The 21,603-nt window shown below is 43.1% G+C and overlaps 1 protein-coding gene and 1 pseudogene across 1 annotated transcript in view; one reads left to right on the top strand and one right to left on the bottom strand.

The window, feature by feature from the left end:
* Window positions 1–18,428, top strand: part of LOC115128404 (vang-like protein 1) — a 57,376-nt pseudogene extending 38,948 nt beyond the window's left edge.
* An 832-nt stretch (window positions 18,429–19,260) lies between these two features.
* LOC115128396 (calsequestrin-2-like) overlaps window positions 19,261–21,603 on the bottom strand; it is a 6,293-nt gene continuing 3,950 nt past the window's right edge. Inside the window, exons 6-11 of the mRNA XM_029658226.2 lie at window positions 21,463–21,593; window positions 21,096–21,141; window positions 20,913–20,967; window positions 20,570–20,670; window positions 20,403–20,477; window positions 19,261–20,272 (exon numbers count right to left, since the gene is read on the bottom strand). Coding sequence (XP_029514086.2) covers window positions 20,063–20,272; window positions 20,403–20,477; window positions 20,570–20,670; window positions 20,913–20,967; window positions 21,096–21,141; window positions 21,463–21,593 — 618 coding nt within the window. The 3' untranslated portion in view covers window positions 19,261–20,062. The remainder of the gene's footprint in view (window positions 20,273–20,402; window positions 20,478–20,569; window positions 20,671–20,912; window positions 20,968–21,095; window positions 21,142–21,462; window positions 21,594–21,603) is intronic.

Raw genomic sequence — 21,603 nt, 5'->3', positions numbered from 1 at the left:
AGAGCGTCTGCTAAATGACTTAAATGTAATGTAAATGTAGATGAGTAATGCAAGATATGTAAACATTATTAAAGTGGCATTATTAAAGTGACTAGAGATCCATTTTTTAAAGTGACCTATGATTTCAAATCTGTATGTAGGCAGCAGCCTCTCTGTTTTAGTGATGGCTGTTTAACAGTCTGATGGCCTTGAGATTGAAAAACAGCTTCTGTCTCTCGGTCCCAGCTTTGAGGCCCCTGTACTGACCTCGCCTTCTGGATGGTAGCGGGGTGTCAAGCAGTGGCTTGGGTGAACTTTTTGGCCTCCTGTGACATCGGGTACTGTAGGTGTCCTGGAGGGCAGGTGGTTTGCCCCCGCACCACCCCCTGGAGAGCCCTGCGGTTGTGGGCGGTGCAGTTGCCGTACCAGGCGGTGATACAGCCCGACAGGATGCTCTCAATGCCAGTTGGTTAACGCATGCTCAGAGTTCCCTTCCTGGTAATCTGTCTGGCCCTGCGGCCTTGTGAACCTGTTTAAAGGTCTTACTCATATCGTCTATGGAGAGCGTGATCACACGCCTAGTTAAATAAAGGTTAAATAAATCAAATAAAATCACACAGTTGTCCGGAACAGCTGGTGCTTAAATGCATGCTTCAGTGTTGCTTGCCTTCAAGCGAGCATAGAAGTCATTTAGCTCGTCTGGTAGGCTCGTGTCACTGGGCAGCTCACGGCTGTGCTTCCCTTTGTTGTCCGTAATAATTTGCAAGCCTTGCCACGTCCGATGAGCGTCAGAGCTGGAGTAGTACGATTCAATCTTAGTCCTGTATTGACGCTTTGCCTGTTTGATGGTTTGTCTGAGGGCATAGCGGGATTTCTTATAAGCTTCCGGGTTATAGTCCCGCTCCTTGAGAGCGGCAGCTCTACCCTTTAGCTCAGTGCGGATGTTGCCTGTAATCCATGGCTTCTGGTTGGGGTATGTATGTACGGTCACCGTGGGGACGATGTAATCGATGCACTTATTGATGAAGCCAGTGACCAATGTGGTGTACTCCTCAATGCCATCGGAGGAGTCCCGGAACATATTCCAGTCTGTGCTAGCAAAACAGTCCTGTACCTTAGCATCTGCGTCATCTGACCACTTACGTGTTGATCTAGTCACTGGTACTTCCTGCTTTAGTTTTTGCTTGTAAGCAGGAATCAGGAGGATAGAATTATGGTCAGATTTGTCAAATGGAGGGTGAGGGAGAGCTTTGTATGCATCTCTGTGTGTGGAGTTAAGGTGGTCTAGAGTTATTTATTTTTTTACCTCTGGTTGCACATGTAACATGCTGGTAGAAATGAGGTCAAAAGGATTTAAGTTTCCCTGCATTAAAGTCCCCGGCCACCTCTGGATGAGCTTTTTCATGCAACTTGCAAACGTGTGTGTGTGTGTGTTAACTCTGTGTTTCCAGGATGAGGACTACCAGGGTATCGTCCAGTTTGCTGTGTCTCTGGTGGACTCTCTGCTGTTTGTCCACTACCTGGCCATTGTTCTGCTGGAGCTCAGACAGCTCCAGCCCTGCTACAGCCTGTGTGTTATACGCTCCACTGACGGAGAGACACGCTACTACAACCTGGGACAGCTCAGGTAATACAAACACACTCACATCCACACATACACACACTCAAAACCAACTGAAATATGATGTAGAGAAATTCAATCATTTCATAAGCATCTTAACATATCAAGCAAATCCATGCTGCTACAATCTCTTGCTAAAATGATGCAGCTGACTGTAGCAAAGTCATTGATCTTCCAGCAATATGAACTCTGTCTGTGTACAACAGTAGAGCCTCAGGGATCTGGCTAGTGTACTTATTGTGGCCCTGATGATCTGAGTAACCCTGTTGTGTCCACTATTGCTACTTAGCAGAAGCCAGTCAGCTGATCAATCAGCTAGCAGAAAGATAGCAGAAACATCTACAGATAATCAGACTATTAAAGAATGCCTTCAGAATGCCCCCCACCCGTGTGTGTGTGCGTGTGTGTGTGTGTGTGTGTGTGTGTGTGTGTGTGTGTGTGTGTGTGTGTGTATGTGAGACACTAGACACTGTTGAACTGTGAGTAATTGGAGACTTATGTCCAAGGGGAAGCGTGGCAGTATTTTAGTTACTAAATCACCCAGAATGCTCCAGTCCTTTCACTCAGGGGGGCTGTTCTGGGAATTGGGGCAGGGGCCTGAGAAAAGGGATCCGTTTTGATTGATTATGATGAATTCTCTCTCTAGTAACTGATCTAAGGTCAGCTTTGTGTTTTCCCCTTTAACGGTTAGGGTTTGTGGAAGACAAACTTATCCTAGATCTGTGCCTTAGGACAACTTCTACCCAGAGCTGTGCTGGATGATTCCTCACCAAACAAAACAACAACATGATTTTGGGATTTTCACAAAATGTAATCCATAGAAGGATTACATTTTTATTATTTGTTCAATCTATACGCAGAATAAACAGCAGTGGACAAATGATAAATGCCTTGTCAGTGCAACCCAAAATAAAACCCACTCCATGGATTGTTGACATATTTGCAATTTGTATCTTAAAGCGTAATTGAGAGAATTGATTGAAGTTGGAGTATTTGTGACATTTAGGCCTTACCCAGTCTCGTCTGGATTACTGCAACTCGCTGTTGGCTGGGCTCCCTGCCTGTGCCATTAAACCCCTACAACTCATCCAGAACGCCGCAGCCCGTCTGGTGTTCAACCTTCCCAAGTTCTCTCACGTCACCCCGCTCCTCCGCTCTCTCCACTGGCTTCCAGTTGAAGCTCGCATCCGCTACAAGACCATGGTGCTTGCCTACGGAGCTGTGAGGGGAACGGCACCTCACTACCTCCAGGCTCTGATCAGGCCCTACACCCAAACAAGGGCACTGCGTTCATCCACCTCTGGCCTGCTCGCCTCCCTACCACTGAGGAAGTACAGTTCCCGCTCAGCCCAGTCAAAACTGTTCGCTGCTCTGGCCCCCCAATGGTGGAACAAACTCCCTCACGACGCCAGGACAGCGGAGTCAATCACCACCTTCCGGAGACACCTGAAACCCCACCTCTTTAAGGAATACCTAGGATAGGATAAAGTAATCCTTCTCCCCCCCCCTTAAAAGACCTAGATGCACTATTGTAAAGTGGCTGTTCCACTGGATGTCATAAGGTGAAAGCACCAATTTGTAAGTCGCTCTGGATAAGAGCGTCTGCTAAATGACTTAAATGTAAATGTAAATGTGTCTCCATAATGTTTAATCTGTAGGTGCACAATTCAATAGTTGGTGTCATATGAAGCCTTACGGCTTGTACATTACAAGTAGTATTTTGATTTCAAACATTTTTGAATATATATATATATATAATATATTGAATAATGTCAACATGAATCTTGAAAATATATTTTATTATTACTGACATATCAACGTTCTAGAGTGGGATTTCTGCTAGTTTTAAAATCAACAGTGAAGAGGCGACTCCGGAATGCTGGCCTTCTAGGCAGATTTCCTCTGTCCAGTGTCTGTTCTTTTGCCCATCTTAATCTTTTATTTTTATTGGCCAGTCTGAGAAATGGCTTTTTCTTTGCAACTGCCTAGAAGGCCAGCATCCCGGAGTCGCCTCTTCACTGTTGATGTTGAGACTGGTGTTTTGTGGGTGCTGTTTAATAAAGCTGCCAGTTGAGGACTTGTGAGGTGTCTGTTTCTCAAACTAGACACTCTCTAATGTACTTGTCCTCTTGCTCAGTTGTTCACCGGGGCCTCCCACTCCTCTTTCTATTCTGATTAGTGCCAGTTTGCGCTGTTCTGTGAAGGGAGTAGTACACAGTGTTGCACAAGATCTTCAGTTTCTTGGCAATTTCTCACATGGAATAGCCTTCAATTCTCAGAACAAGAATAGAGTTTCAGAAGCAAGTTCTTTGTTTCTAGCCATTTTGAGCCTGTAATCGAACCCACAAATGCTGATGCTCCAGATACTCAACTAGTCAAAAGAAGGCCGGTTTTATTGCTTCTTTAATCAGAACAACACTTTTCAGCTGTGCTAACTTAATTGCAAATGGGTTTTCTAATGATCAAGCCATTTAAAATGATAAACTTGGATTAACTAACACAACGTGCCATTGGAACACAGGAGTGATGGTTGCTGATAATGGACCTCTGTACACCTATGTAGATATTCCATTAAAAATCTGCCGTTTCCAGCTACAATAGTCATTTACAACATTAACAATGTCTACACTGCATTTATGATCAATTTGATGTTATTTTAATGGACAACAACAAGGACATTTCGAAGTGACCCCAAACTTTTGAACGGTAGTGTACATTGGCATATTAGGCAATGTAACCAATCACAGCCCTACTTTTAATTGTATCATTGCACATCCTGCAAAACAAAAAGAAAGGGCCACCATTTTGAATCTGTTTTCCCATTCACTCTGTTGGTATTGCTGACAAATTGGATCATAACTCTAAACGTAGCGGAGATCCCACTCTGGAACTTTGATATGCACTAAAGATTATATTATGTTCAACAATATATAGAACATTTTGCCAAATATATATCTTTTTTGTTCAAATTTATATTTGACAGTGTTCATACATTTAATATAAGAAAGTTACTGAAATCAAGATTTTACTCATTACAGAGCAAGAAGCAAAGCTTTATATGACTCCAACTTTTACTTGTGGCACCAACAGAGGAACCATTATGGAGTCTTAAAACCTCTTAAGGATCGGACCCTTTTTAAAAAAAAATCTCCTAAAATCACATACCCAAATCTAACTGCCCGTAGCTCAGGACGTGAAGCAAGGATATGCATATTCATGATCGCATTTGAAAGGAAACATTTTGAAGTTTGTGGAAATGTGAAACGAATGTAGGGAGCACTGTATGACATAGCCCTGGTCTGCAGTCGTCTGGTCTGGGGGAGTAGTGTAGATATGAGGCATGCTGTAATGGACTATCTACTTCTTTTCTGACCTTTTCTTATAATCCATCTGTTCTCTCTACCCTCCTCTTATGCCTCTCTTCTCTCTCTCTCTTTCAAGGGGCTTTATTGGCATGGGAAACGTATGTTAACATTGCCAAAGCAAGTGAAGTAGATAATAAACAATACAAATGACCTCAGATAAAAATTTAAAAAATGTAGAACTCCACAAGTCTGGTTCATCCTTTTCAGCAATTTCCAAATGAACAGTAAACATTACACTCACAGAAGTTCAAAAATAATAAAGACATTACAAATGTCATTATGTACAGTATTGTACAGTAATATACAGTGTTGTAAATAATTATGGGTTGTAATTTACACTGGTTGACCTTTTCTTGTGGCAACAGGTCACAAATCTTGCTGCTGTTATGTCACACTGTGGTATTTCACCCAGTAGATATGGGAGTTTATCAAATTCGGGTTTGTTTTCGAATTCTTTGTGGTTCTGTGTAATCTGAGGGAAATACAGTTGAAGTCGGAAGTTTACATACACTTAGGTTGGAGTCATTAAAACTAGTTTTTCAACCACTCCACACATTTCTTGTTAACAAACTATAGCTTTGGCAAGTTGGTTAGAACATCTACTTTGTGCATGACACAAGTCATTTTTCCAACAATTGTTTACAGACAGATTATTCCACTTAGAATTCACCTTATCACAATTCCAGTGGGTCAGAAGTTTACATACACTAAGTTGACTGGGCCTTTAAACCGCTTGGAAAATTCCAGAACATGTCATGGCTTCACAAGCTTCTGATGGGCTAATTGACATCATTTGAGTCAATTGGAGGTGTACCTGTAGATGTATTTCAAGGCCAACCTTCAAACTCTGTGCCTCTTTGCTTGACATCATGGGGAAATCAAAATAAATCAGCTAAGACCTCAGATTTTAAAAAATTGTAGAACTCCACAAGTCTGGTTCATCCTTTTCAGCAATTTCCAAATGCCTGAATGGACCACATTCTGTACAAACAATAGTACGCAAGTATAAACACCATGGGACCACGCAGCCGTCACAGCTCTCAGGAAGGAGACGCGTTCTGTCTCCTAGAGGTGAACGTACTTTGGTGCGAAAAGTGCAAATCAATCCCAGAAAAACAGCAAAGGACCTTGTGAAGATGCTGGAGGAAACAGGTACAAAAGTATCTATATCCATAGTAAAACGAGTCCTATAATGACATAACCTGAGAGGCCGCTCAGCAAGGAAGAAGCAACTGCTCCAAAACCGCCATTAAAAAAGCTAGACAATGGTTTGAAACTGCACATGGGGACAAAGATCGTACTTTTTGGAGAAATGTCCTCTGGTCTGATGAAACAAAAATAGAACTGTTTGGCCGTAATGACCATTGTTAATCTGTAATCTGCATTTTTGGACACCGATCATGGCCGATTACATTGCACTTCACGAGGAGACTGTGTGGCAGGCTGACTACCTGTTATGCGAGTGCAGCAAGGAGCCAAGGTAAGGTGCTAGCTAGCATTAAACGTATCTTTATAAATAAAATAAAATCAATCTTAACATAGTCACTAGTTAACCACAAATGGTTGATGATATTCCTAGTTTATCTAGCTTTTCCTGTGTTGCATATAATCGATGTGATGCCTGTTGATTTATCATTGAATCATAGCCTACTTCGCCAAACGAGTGATTTAAAAAGCGCATTCGTGAAAAAAGTGTTTCTTAAAATCAATACACAAGTATATATTTTTGAACCTGCATATGTAGTTAATATTGCCTGCTAACATGAATTTCTTTTAACTAGGGGAATTGTGTCACTTCTCTTGCGTTCTGTGCAACAAAGTCAGGGTATGTGCAGCAGTTTGGGCCGCCTGGCTCACTGCTCACTGTGAAGACTATTTCTTCCTAACAAAGACAGCCAAACGGGGGATGATTTAACAAAAGCGCATTTGCGGGAAAAGCATAATCGTTGCACGAATGTACCTAACCATAAACATCAATGCCTTTCTTAAAATCAATACACAGAAGTATATATATTTAAACCTGCATATTTAGTTAAAATAAATGTATGTTAGCAGGCAATCTTAAACTAGGGAAATTGTGTCAATTCTCTTGTGTTCATTGCACGCAGTGTCATGGTATATGCAACAGTTTGGGCCGCCTGGCTAGTTGCGAACTAATTTGCCAGAATTGTACGTAATTATGACATAACATTGAAGGTTGTGCAATGTAACAGCAATATTTAGACTTATGGATACCACCCATTAGATAAAAATGGAACGGTTCCGTATTTCACTGAAATAATAAACGTTTTATTTTCGAAATGATTGTTTCCAGATTTGACCATATTAATGACCTAAGGCTCGTATTTCTGTGTGTTATTATGTTATAATTAAGTCTATGATTTGATATTTGAGCAGTCTGACTGAGCGGTGGTAGGCAGCAGCAGGCTCGTAAGCATTCATTCAGACAGCACTTTCGTGCGTTTGCCAGCAGCTCTTCGCAATGCTTCAAGCATTGAGCTGTTTATGACTTCAAGCCTATCAACTCCCGAGATTAGGCTGGTGTAACTGATGTGAAATGGCTAGCTAGTTAGCGGGGTGCACGCTAGTAGCGTTTCAAACGTCACACACTGAGACTTGGAGTAGTTGTTCCCCTTGCTCTGCAAGGGCTGCGGCTTTTGTGGAGCGATGTGTAACGATGCTTCGAGGGTGGCTGTTGTCTATGTGTTCCTGGTAGCCCAGGTAGGGGTGAGGAGAGGGACGGAAGCTATACTGTTTCACTGGCAATACTGAAGTGCCAATATTCAAAGGTATATGAAATACAAATGGTATAGAGAGAAATAGTCCTATAATAACTACAACCTAAAACTTCTTACCTAGGAATATTGAAGACTCATGTTAAAAGGAACCACCAGCTTTCATGTTCTGAGCAAGGAACTTAAACGTTAGCTTTTTTACATGGCACATATTGCACTTTTGCTTTCTTCTTCAACACTTTGTTTTTGCATTATTTAAACCAAATTGAACATGTTTCATTATATATTTGAGGCAAAAAAAATGTAAATTGATGTATTATATATTCAGTTAAAATAAAAGTGTTCATTCAGTATTGTTGTAATTGTCATTATTACAAATAAATAAAAATTGGCCGATTTAATCGGCATCGTCTTTTTTTGGTCCTCCAATAATCGGTATCGGTGTTGAAAATCATAATTGGTCAACCTCTAGTTTACCCATACATCTCCATTTTGGATAGATCATTCTTTGTTGTTGTTTGTTTAGTGGTTTCCAATTTTCTCCGAAGTGTTTAGAGTCTATGGACGTACCCAGCGTGCGACAGAGCTGCAGGAGTTGTGACATGTTTTTGTTTTATGTTGTGATATTGCCTAGGGGGGCATATGGGGGGATGCTGTCACCTCCAGGCAGGTGTTTGTCCCCCCCTGTGTGCTGAGTGTGTCAGGTTCTTGTCCGGTTCTGGCATTTAGGTCGCCACAGACTAGTACATGTCCCTGGGCCTGGAAATGATTGATTTCCCCCTCTAGGATGGAGAAGCTGTCTTCATTAAAGTATGGGGATCTAGTGGGGGGGGGGATATAAGTAGCACACAGGACATTTTTCTCTGAGATAATTTATTTTTGAATTTCTAGACAAATGTCAAATGTTTCTGTTTTGATTAATTTAATGAAGTGAGTTAGGTCTGCTCTATACCAAATTAGCATACCCCCTGAGTCCCTTCCCTGTTTCACACCTGGTAGTTTGGTGGATGGGACTACCAGCTCTCTGTAACCTAGAGGGCAACCAGTGGGTCCGTCTCCTCTATACCAGGTTTCTTGTAGGATGACAATGTCTGTATTTCTGATTTCTTTGATGAAGTCTCCAGGTTTCTGCTCTTTTAGGGTCCGTCTCCTCGATGACCTCAGGCCTTGGATATTCTCGAATGAGATAGTGAAAGCTTTGTGTTCCATGACGTGTCCAATGTTGTGTGGTTTGGCCTCAGACATGCCATTGGCTTGTGCTAGTGTAAGAGTGGGGGTTGTTCCTGTTTGCCTGCTCATGGCCTGGGCGTTTGTGTGACTTCCATGTTGAGGGGTGGGGTGCATGGGGTGGGCAGGAGGGGCATAGATCTGATCTGAGAGGGTCTAAATGGGGTGTGGGCATGGTTGACTTGGGGGGGGGTGTTGATTGGTTGGAGTGGGGGTGTGTATGTGGCTGGTGGTGTTGTGGTCTGGATGTAGGTCCTGATCGGTTGCTCCTGTGTGAAGTGTTGGGGCTGCGCTTGAGAGCGATGTCCTTTAGAGTCCAGGCGAAGGTGGGCACTGCTGCCTTGTATAGGTGGACCTGGTCATAAAGGCTGTTCAAGTCCAGGGTGGAGTGGTGGGCCAGGAAAACATTTGGTTTTGAGGCACAGTCACGGGTAATACTTGCGTTTACCCACTGTATGGTAGCAGGGTGGAAGTCTTTTCATGGTAGCAGGGTGGAGAAAACCACTTGTGCATCGGGGAAAGTAGAAAACTTTTTCAATCACTCCCTTCAGTGCTGTGGCCACCCTTTCCTGCTGTGTTCTCAGGTAATTTGTGCCTGTGTTTATTATTATGTGGCTAGGTGAACCTAGTTGGTCCTCAGACAGAAGGTCTAGGGCGTGCTGGGTGTTTGGACACCAGAGTTTAGACACACTGTGTTTGGGAAAAAGTTTATTTTCTTATATATATTTCCCATTTGAGTCCATAAGGAGTACAATCTGTGTCTTGTGTATGTCCTCAGTGGGTGTGGGGGGGTTGTCAGGAGGGCTATCAGGGTGGCTGACGGGGAGGTGCCCAGAGGGGGTGAGATCACCTGGGCTTGGGGTTCCTCATTTGTCTGTTCTGCTGTGATGTCGACGCTATGGTCAGCGTCTGGTGTGGACTGTTCTGCTGTGGTGTTGAGACTTTTGGCGGGAGCTGAGGTGGGCTGTTCTGCTGGCTTCTCTGCGGGGGTGGCCACCTCTCTAGTGGGTTGTTCTCTGTCACACGCCATCCCCCTTACCCTCTCCTCCAGCAGTCTGATCCTCTCCTCTAGTGCACTTTTCGTCTCCTGCTCTTGCTTTTTATTTTGTTGAAGTTGTCTCACCACAGTCCTGAGTGCAGATACGTCTCTCTCCACCTCCAGCTCTCCTTGTCTGGTTAAGGGGATGTTGTTGTGCTGGACTGTTGTCTGGGGTCTGTGCTGACTGGAGTGTAATCACCTGCTGTTCCAGCTCCACCCGCCTTACCTCCAGCTGGGTAAATGTATCCTTCATTTCAATGAGGGGGTAGTACTCTGTGCTGGGTGGTTGACTTTCCGCTTGGGGTTGCTCGTCTGTGGGGTTATATAATGAAGAGGTCTGGTCTGACCCGTTTGGGGTGGGGGTATCTTTCTCAAGGGAGAGCTTCTCCTACTGGGCTAATTCTTTGATTAGGTGAAAGTATAGCTGAAACTATTTGGGGTTACCCTGTACAAATACTGTTCCAGACTTATAGAGATGTATATTAGCTGACTCTGAGTCCTCATTGTCTTGTATCCTGAGTTTCCACCCCTCGTTAACACCCCCTCCCACCCCCCACCCCTTAACAGAGAGGTAGTGAGCTAATGTAGCACTGTGCCATGCCAGGGGATGGTCTCTGTGGAAGATGAGGTTGCTGATGTTCCCATTTTTATAATAGTCAGCAAAAAGTGTCACTTGATTTTCCGTAAGTGGCTTCATTTTGTTGTCTTTTCTTGCCTTATCATTCTTTACATACACAGGTACTGTATTTTAATTGCCTCTGAACAGCGGGAGGCAGCTTCTAAGGCCTCTCCATTTGGTTGGAGTAGACTGTGTGACTCTCCTGCCATTGTTGGGCTAAAGGGCTTTGACACCTCTCACTTGACACGTCAGTGCTAATTGAAGTTGTATCAAGCTTGGCAGCATTCATTTAGCATTCAGTCTTTATAAAGTAATGTCATGTATTTTTCTTCTTGGCTTTTGGAAATAAAATATAGCTTCAGACTAAACATTACTCACTCAGTTCCAGGTTGGATGGTGTTTTCAGGTTTCTGTTTGTTTTCCAGAGCATTTGCTGTATAGCGTTGGAATAATAATCTTTGGTAGCTGTAAGCCTTCCAAGTGACTCTGTAATTCCGTCCAAAATCAGGTTGTAGGTTTTGAGTTTTTGATTTGGAGTGAAGGTTATGTTGTAGAGGGTAGCATCCTGTATATGTTATGTTGTAGAGGGTAGCATCCTGTATATGTTCTGGTGACATAGTGAAGGTTATGTTGTAGAGGGTAGCATCCTGTATATGTTCTGGTGACATAGTGAAGGTTATGTTGTAGAGGGTAGCATCCTGTATATGTCCTGGTGACATAGTGAAGGTCATGTTGTAGAGGGTAGCATCCTGTATATGTTCTGGTGACATAGTGAAGGTTATGTTGTAGAGGGTAGCATCCTGTATATGTTCTGGTGACATAGTGAAGGTTATGTTGTAGAGGGTAGCATCCTGTATATGTTCTGGTGACATAGTGAAGGTTATGTTGTAGAGGGTAGCATCCTGTATATGTCCTGGTGACATAGTGAAGGTCATGTTGTAGAGGGTAGCATCCTGTATATGTTCTGGTGACATAGTGAAGGTCATGTTGTAGAGGGTAGCATCCTGTATATGTTCTGGTGACATAGTGAAGGTTATGTTGTAGAGGGTAGCATCCTGTATATGTCCTGGTGACATAGTGAAGGTCATGTTGTAGAGGGTAGCATCCTGTATATGTCCTGGTGACATAGTGAAGGTCATGTTGTAGAGGGTAGCATCCTGTATATGTTCTGGTGACATAGTGAAGGTTATGTTGTAGAGGGTAGCATCCTGTATATGTTCCTGACAAAAAATCTAAGTATATCTAACTCTAAACATATCTTTTTTTAAAGAACATGCTGAAAAATGCAGGAGCTCATCTGATCATGACCTCTGTCTCTCTCTCTGTCTGTCTCTGTCTCTCTCTGTCTCTCTCTCTCTCTCTGTGTGTCAGTATTCAGGTGGCAGCTCTGTCTCTGCTGGAGTTCTACTACAGGGACTTCCCTCTCATAACCCTGCCCTTCTCTCCGCCTCCAAGCACCGTGCCGCCAAGCACCTGGCCGGCCTCAAGGTCTACACCGTGGACGGTTAGTACACCTACGGTTTTTCTATGGTTCCTCAATGCTTACATTTGGTTTGTGTCCCTGTGTCGTCTGACCTCCAATCATCTCTCGTTTCCTCTTTGTAACTGCATCTTCATGTGCAGCACTGTCTGTCTTTCATTCTTTGTCTCTCCATTCTCTCAGCTCTCTGTCTACCGTATTTGTTGCTTCGTTGTGACGCTCTCTCTTCATCTACTCTCCCATGCCACCCTAAGCAGCGTTTAAAGCTAAAGTGAGAGCTTACCTTTTGGACAATGACAGTAAGTAAAGATCTCTGTGTGCCCTCTCACTTTTCACTAGTGTACACTACTAACCTCACGCCTCACTTCCCTTCCCCCACCCCCAATGTTTACACTGCTTCTAAGCATGCACACACAGATACACACCAATCTAACCACCACTTTCATTCCCGTGATATGCTTTACACACACACACATGCACACAGGCACCAACTTCCCAGCTCAGTGTGAGACAGCTTTTATGGTTCTTCTCTATGTTCTTTGTAGCAGAGTTTGATAGAGGAGTATGCTGGTACATTGTCCTCAAAGACATTTGCATTTCAGCCTTTTAATAATTCATCACACTAGCTCCTTCTGCACATTCCCATGCTATCTCTTTGTCTCTGTTTCTCTCTCTCTGTCTCTCTCTCTCCCCTTTCTCTCTCTCTACCCCTCGTTCTCACGTTCACTCTCTCTCATCTCTCTGTCTGTCCGTATTTCGTCCTCCTTTTCTCAGTGTGTTCTCCAGTTAAGTCAGCAGTGTTTCTGTAGGCTAGCAGAGTGGGTCTTTAGGTTTCTAGTGTTTTTAACCAGCCCAGATCTGCTCTAATGGAACTCAACCGTATTTATGTTGGGGGATTTAGAAAAAATAGGATTGCAATGGAATTTCATAAAACATTTATTTCTCAATCGGAAGAAGGCTGTGCTACCAAGCCTGTGCTTCGTTCAGCCACACACACACACACACACACACACACACACACACACACATATATACACACTCACACACCTTGGTGTTAATGATTCATCTCTCTTGGCCTGTATCTGCCGGGGTTACTGTACTGAACCCTCATACACACATATCCCTCATAAATATGGACCAGATTCCACTCCTCCATATTCATATCCCACAGGAACCCTAATTTATGCTTTTGCTACTTCTGGGTTAGTTATTGGTATTCATCATAGAGAGAGAGAAATTAATTCTATGATCAACTGGTATTATTGTGTTTGGAGATCGTTCTTGTTTTTTTAATTATATGAATATTTACTACCTGGTAGCCAGATGTGTTAGTTTCTACTTTAGCCAACTCTGTTGTCATTTGGCAGTTGTCTAAACCATAATCGGGTCTGACTACCAGGCTAAATATTTAATCACTCTCACAGTGAAAGGATCTGAATTGTGAAACTGCCTAATGAGATATTTAGATGTTACACAGAATCCGCACTAAGATCTGTGTTTTCCCGGGTTACTGTCAATATGCTGACTGAGCCACACAGTGATCTTCCCATCATGCCTCTGTGCTTCCTGTTTGTAGGCCCAGTGAACCCTGCGGGGCCAGCAGGGGGATCGGGGGGATCGCAGGTGGGGGTCAGCAACGGGCCATGATCTCGGCAGCAGCCAGGCGCAGAGACGCCACTCACAACGAACTATACTACGAAGAGGCCGACCATGACCGACGGGTCCGCAAACGCAGAGCCAGGTGAAAGAGAGGGGAGAGGGGGAGGAGGAGGAGAGGGGAGGAGGAGGAGAGGAGAGGGGGGAGGGGGGGAGGAGGAGGAGAGGGGGAGGAGGAGGAGGAGAGGAGAGGGGGAGGAGAGGGGAGGGTGGGGAGGAGAGGAGAGGGGGGGGAGAGGAGGAGAGGGGGAGGGGGGGGAGGGAGGGGGAGGGGGAGGGGGAGGGGGGGACTGAGTGACTTAAAAACAAAAAGGTGGTGTGAAAGGAAAAGAGAGAAAGATGGATGAAAGATACATAAGTATGCTGCTTAATGTAAGGATTAAAATATAGATGAGGGTTTCGATAGATGGACATAATAATTGAGGGCTAAATGTTGGCCTGTGTGTTTTTATAACTTGTAGGATGCAAGAACAGATGAGTGTACAGTATACTGAATGTTTTCTGTACATTGTTGTAACGTTAGGCTGGTGGTGGCTGTGGAGGAGGCCTTCATGCATGTGAGGCGGATGCAGCAGGAGGAGCAGAAAGCATCCCCTGGGGATGTGATGGACGTACGGGAAGCGGCCCTGGCCATCTTCCCCTCCATGGCCCGCGCCCTGCAGAAATACCTCCGAACCACCAGAAGGCAGCACTGCCACAGCATGGACAGCATCCAGAGACACTTGGCCTTCTGCCTCACACACAACATGAGCCCCAAGGTAGGCAAGCTTCAACTTCTTGGTTCCAGATCATCCCCTGGCCAGTATCACTACTAGACACCTCTTGGCCTTGGCCCAACATAACAATCTCTATAGCAATATGATTGTGTGTCTGCTTCTGTGTCTCTTCAGGCATTCCTGGAGGCCTACCTGTCCCCTGGTCCTACGCTACAGTATGGTCGAGAGCGCTGGATGGCCGGTCAGTGGACTCTGGTCAGCGAGGCTGCGGTCACTGGCGGTCTAAAGGAGGACACAGTCTTCTCACTGAGGTGTCTAGACTTCAGCCTAGCGGTAACAGTCAAGTCCATCCCCTACATTCGAATGACCGAGGAGTACGTCGATCCAAAGTCACACAAGTTTACCCTGAGTCTCCAATCTGAAACATCAGTCTAACAGACACATGTAGAAGAACTGTGGGAATTCTAGACTTGTCTTTTTGAGTTCAGTTTCTTAAACCCTCTTTTACTTTCATGCTATTTTGCTTTTCTCTTCTATTTATATTACCACTGTTTATAAAGATTATTTTGGCTACTTTGAGATTTGTTATTGTACGTAATTGATATGAACAGATGCATATTGGATATTGTAACAAGATGAAGTGTTAGCTGGTCATATAATAGTTAATAAATGGTAGGGATCCCCAGCCCCAGCCCGAGTGAAGATGACCGATGGAGAGCGTTAGGGAACATGCTCTGATTTCTATTGTCCTGAGGCACACTGGAACATTGACTTATGTCAGCAGGTTTTCAATACACTGTAGACGACCCTCCCGCATTTTGTTCTTCCTCTGTTTGCACGTGTGTGTGTGTGTGTGTGTGGGGGGGGGGGGGGGGGGGGGGTATTTTCATATAGTCTGCCCTGCTAATATGAATGAAATACTACCTAATAATCAAACAGTTCATGTTCAGGTTTATCAAACTAAGAATTGCTTTTCTTTACAGTTAATGGATTGTACATGTGTGTTTTTATATACGGTTGAAGTCGGAAGTTTACATACACTTAGGTTGGAGTCATTAAAACTCATTTTTCAACCACTCCACAAATTTCTTCTTAACAAACTATAGTTTTGGCAAGTCGGTTAGGACATCTACTTTGTGCATGACACAAGTAATTTTTCCAACAATTGTTTACAGACAGATTATTTCACTGTATCACAATTCCAGTGGGTCAGAAGTTTACATACACTAAGTTGACTGTGCCTTTAAACAGCTTGGAAAATTCCAGAAGATGTCATGGTTTTAGAAGCTTCTGATAGGCTAATTGTCATCATTTGAGTCAATTGGAGGTATACCTGTGGATGTATTTCAAGGCCTACCTTCAAACTCAGTGCCTCTTTGCTTCACATCATGGGAAAATCAAAAGAAATCTGCCAAGACCTCCACAAAAATTATAGACCTCCACAAGTTTGGTTCATCCTTGGGAGCAATTTCCAAACGCCTGAGGGTACCACGTTCATCTGTACAAACAATAGTACGCAGGTATAAACACCATGGGACCATGCAGCCGTCATACCGCTCAGGAAGGTGATGCGTTCTGTCTCCTAGAGATGAATGTACTTTGGTGCGAAAAGTGCAAATCAATCCCAGAACATCAGCAAAGGACCTTGTGAAGATGCTGGAGGAAACGGGTACAAAAGTATCTCTATCCATAGGAAAACGAGTCCTATATCGACATAACCTGAAAGGCCGCTCAGCAAGGAAGAAGCCACAGCTCCAAAACCGCCATAAAAAAGCCAGACTACGGTTTGCAACTGCATATGGGGCCAAATATCGTACTCTTTGGAGAAATGTCCTCTGGTCTGATGAAATAAAAATATAACTGTTTGGCCATAATGACCATCGTTCGGTTTGGAGGGAAAAGGATGGAGGCTTGCAAGCCGAAGAACACCATCCCAACCGTGAAGCACAGGGGTGGCAGCATCATGTTGTGGGGGTGCTTTGCTACAGGAGGGACTGGTGCACTTCACAATGGCATCATGGGGCAGGAAAATTATATGGATCTATTGAAGCAACATCTCAAGACATCAAGTTAAAGCTTGGTCGCAAATGGGTCTTCCAAATGGACAATGACCCCAAGCATACTTCCAAAGTTGTGGCAAAATGGCTTAAGGACAACAAAGTCAAGGTATTGGAGTGGCCATCACGAAGCCCTGACCTCAATCCTATAGAGAATTTGTGGGCAGAACTGAAAAAATGTGTGCAAGCAAGGAGGCCTACACACCTGACTCAGTTACACCAGCTCTGTCAGGAGGAATGGAAGCTTGTGGAACACTTCCTGAAACGTTTGACCCAAGATAAACAATTTAAAGGCAATGCTACCAAATACTAATTGAGTGTATGTAAACTTCTGACCCACTGGGAATGTGATGAAAGAAATCAAAGCTTAAATAAATTATTCTCTCTACTAATATTCTGACATAAACTGGTGATCCTAACTGACCTAAAACATGTAATTTTACTAGGATTAAATGTCAGGAATTGTGAAAAACTGCATTTAAATGTATTTGGCTAAGGTGTATGTAAACTTCTGACTTCAACTGTATGTAATGTCTTGTGTTTTTATTTAAAAGTTCTATTTGATTTGATTGATGCTTTTCTACCTGGCTGTACAGTTTGGCTGTATAGTTATGGAATTATATGGATGAAAAAGGTTCTGTTATTGTACTCCCCAGGATTCCTAGACATATCTGTAAGAGGTTGTCCGACTCTGTTGGGCTCAAACCCAAAGCGGACTATTGCGGAATACTACAGTTGAGCAAACAAAGAAGCTAGTAAGACCGGAAGAAATGTATTCATGCATTATATGTGTGTCTTATCTCCAGTTGAAAGAAAGCTATTATTACATTTCTACAGAACCTAACCTTGTAAACTAAGAGAATCCGATTGAGGCTCAAGTTTTTTGTCTTCAGATATGAGAGAAGACAACAGATTAAAGAAGGATGTCACAATATTCTCTCTTTTCGTCCCTATTTTATGAGTGTTTGAGAAGTGTGGAGAATACACACAAAGAGAAGTGGTTCTCGTAATGCATTTTGTCCCAGACATGACTGACTGATCTGATACCGTAGCTTCTCCTCTACTGTCTCCAGGTCTGCATACACGCATCTTCATGTACTGAAAGTGATTCAAATAGGCCAAAATTATACATTTCTCATGTCTTTTTTTCCATTGTTTGATATGGTATGTTCCTCAGTATTGATGTTCAGAGTGCAGACAACAGTCTCGTTATAGTGAGGGAAGTCTACAGTCACAAAAGAGGCTGTACAACTGGCACAGATATGGGATTTTTATGCTTATCTCTGTGAACTCAATATACAGTATTTGTTTGTTTTAATATTGTATTGTTTTAGCCAAATCTTCCCTATTACATGTGCATATTATTCAAGACTATATTAGAATGAAATGGTTTGTTATTGTAATTGTACAATCATTGTTGTCACCAAAAGGTTACATGTTTTTGAGGATTTTATACTGATTCAATTATGGCTGTGAATATTTGCCTGTTCGAATTCACCCTTTTATTAGTTTTTATCTTGAGGTGACCACAGGTTCTAAGTGTTGGATAGGTCAAAGCAAGGTTGCCAACCAATTGCTTTCCCTAATCTAACCAATTCCTATATGTGACTACTTCAAGGAAGGGAGGAAGGATGTATTTTTCAAGTATTCGACCAGGGCATTTGTCTCCTTGTATGTCTCCTTCATTACAAAGGTGCCTCTGTTTTAAAACACATATGATGTATGCTCAATGTGTTTGTTATTGTATGCAAGTATGTTTGTCCAATAATGTATGGTGTGTGTGCGAGTGCACACACACCATCAATTCGGTCTCAAGTTTTCACTGGTGTTTTTTTTTAAAGATTTACATATATGGAATTACAATAACTGTATAAAGATTCAAATTTGTAAAATAAATATTTGTATGAACATTTTCAACATTCTCATATTACTTTATTGTTGGTGTGTGTGGTGCTTTGTATTTGTCTGTGCACTAGAAAGTATGTAAGTGAGACTATTGGGTGAGAGAGTCTGTCTGCACTGTCCAGTTGAAGACGAGAGAGAGAGAGTGAGTTCATATCTGAAGCCCCCTTCACACTACTGCACCCTGGGCTTACAGAACACAGGGATCTCGCTCCTGCCACTTCACATATTCTCTCTTCTAATTGCCCACTGAGGGAGAGCGAGAACGAGGGATGAGTCAAGGAGGGAAAGAGACAGACAAGGAGAGAGTGAAATATGGAGTGAGAATACATGAGACAAAATGATCAGAAATACAGTGTAGACATTGTTAATGTTGTAAATGACTATTGTAGCACAACAGTTTTCAGCTGTGCTAACATAATTGCAAAAGGGTTTTCTAAGGATCAATTAGCCTTTTAAAAGGATAAATTAGCAAACTATGGATTAGCTAACACAACGTGTCATTGGAACACAGGAGTGATGGTTGCTGATAATGGTTCTCTGTACGCCTATGTAGATATTCCATTAAAAATCAGCCTTTCCAAGCTACAATAGTCATTTACAACATCAACAATGTCTACACTGTATTTCTGATCAATCTGATGTTATTTTAATGGACAAAAATATAGCTTTTCTTTAAAAAAAACAAGTGAATTTCAAAGTGACACCAAACTTTTGAACTGTAGTGTATATATTTAAATAAAAGAGTTGTGGACATTGCAAGGTGTGAATTTATTTATTTTACATTTAACTGATTTAGCACTCTTATCCAGAGCGTCTTACATTTTCACACAGCCCCCCGTAGGAAACAAATCCACAACCCTGTTATTCCAAACACCATGCTCTGCCAACGGAGCCAGACGGGACCCAATAGTAATAACAAAGATATAGCCACTGTGGCATGGAGAGAAGGGACTGTGTGCACTGAAATCCAAACCTAAAAATGCAATTATCTACACACAAAGCATGCATTAGAGGGCATGGTTTGGAGACCGCAAAATACACAAAGATACCACACTTTATTGAGGTTTAGTATAGTGTACAGCAGACGTTCACAGATGTTTTTTTATTTAACTAGGCAAGTTAGTTAAGAACAAATTCTTATTTACAATGACGGCCTAGGAACAGTGGGTTAACTGCCTTGTTCAGGGGCAGAACGACAGATTTATACCTTGCCAGCTCGGGGATTCGATCTAGCAACCTTTCGGTTACTGCCCCAAGGCTCTAACCGCTAGGCTACCTGCCGCCCCATTGATCAAACAACATTTTGATTTATGTCTTTGTCTTGGTCGCCAACCATTTTCATCAATTAGTAGAATTAAGTGAAGGATGGAAAGTTCTGTTTAGGTTCTTCTCAAGTATCTCTGTTTGTCAGCACATTGTTAATTCTCTTTTTCAGATTGATTTCAGTTTATCAACAGATCTTTTTCCAGATTCATGAAAAACAAATGCTGTTAATGGGTTTTCTTATAATGCAGAGCGGTTGACTTAGGCCAGACACGTTGTACAAAATATTCTATAAAAGCGTTTAGGTCTATTTCTCTCACCCTAAACTTTGATGATAGTACAGTAAAGAGACTATACAACAATGTTATTAATTCTAGATGACAAATTCACAGGTTTTGAATTATTCATCATCGTCGTCGTCTTCTTCATCATCAGAGTCATCTGAATCATCGTCGTCATCATCAGAGTCATCATCAGAGTCGTCATCGTCGTCGTCGTCATCATCATCCTCTGTGTTGACCTTGCCCGACAGGACGTTCTCTATCCAGTCCGCCAGCTTCTGGGCTGTGAGCAGATCTTGTTCTTCCATCTCCAGCCAGATGCTGTCAGCCTGTCCAGAGGAAGAGAGAGAGGTCAGGGGCCAAAGGTCATGGACCATCATGAGTTAGATCTAAGTTTCACAATTTCTGACTGGTTTCCACCAATTCCTCATGCTGTATTGGAGCTGTTCGGGGACTCACGTCAGTAACGTTGACCACGCCGATCTGAGGTTTGAACAGGTCCACCTGGAAGGTCTTCTCCCAGTAGGGGATAAGCTGAGGAGAGTGAGAGAGAACACACTGTGAGATCTGAAACTGTAGGGACTTGAGTTCACGTAATCCTGTCCGTCCGTCTGTCTGTGTCTCACCAGTGGGAAGTCATCAGGGTCGATCCAGATGATGCTGAGACCAGGGTGGTGGGTGTTGTCTCTAGCCACCTCCTTCAGCAGCTCCAAGAACTCATAACCATCTGAACACCACCAAACAACACATTAAGAAGGTTAGTCTGTGTTTTATCATGCCAGGAGAAGTTTGTTTGATTTCCTGAAAGCTATGAACCATTTCAGTGATTCTCAGTTTCAGATAAGACTGATAGGAACCTGTTGCAAAGCTGATGTTGGCCCTGATCAAAGCTGATGTTGGCCCTGATCAAAGCTGATGTTGGCCCTGATCAAAGCTGATGTTACTGTAATATGGATGTATTTTTTTTACCAGGGTCCTCCTCCTCTGCGAAGGCCACTATATGGCTCCCCTCCACAACGTCCTCCTGAAAATGAGACATCATGAGACGCTGTCCAAGGTTTGATAGAAATGAACACACTTACTGTTGTACTTGCCTTTCTTGCATTAACCCTTGAACTTGCATAAGGTAAATGAAATGACAAAAAAACTCACCCATGTCTCAAACATGTCCTCAGCACGCAGCTTTCGCAGTGTTGGCCTGAAAACATTACACAACGCTATCAGTCACAGACCACTGATCAGATCATCAGAATGAAGTGATCCTGTTCTGACAGCCGCAGTAGGGCTGCAGGTAGCCTAGCGAATAGAGTTTTGGACCAGTAACCGAAATGTCACTAGTTAGAATCCTGAGCTGACAAGGTGAAAATATGTTGATGTGCCCTTGAGCAAGGCACGTAACCCTAATTGCTCCAGGGTTGCCGCTGACCTGGCCATGACCTGACTCTCAGGGGGAAATGGGATATGCAGAAAACACAGGACAAATATAAGCACCCACCCCCAAAAAACTATTACACCATACCTTCTGTGTTCAGTGACGAAAGCCACGATCTCCTCCTCAGAGTTGGGTCTGTCAGGGAGGGTGACAGGCTCCTCCATGAAGGGCTCGTAGAAATCTACCTCGTTCATTTTCAGGGTCAGCTCCTTGGCCACCTTAAACACC

The sequence above is a fragment of the Oncorhynchus nerka genome, linkage group LG1, assembly GCF_034236695.1.
Source record: "Oncorhynchus nerka isolate Pitt River linkage group LG1, Oner_Uvic_2.0, whole genome shotgun sequence".
NCBI lineage: Eukaryota > Metazoa > Chordata > Actinopteri > Salmoniformes > Salmonidae > Oncorhynchus > Oncorhynchus nerka.
This window is presented reverse-complemented; position numbering and strand designations above follow the sequence as displayed.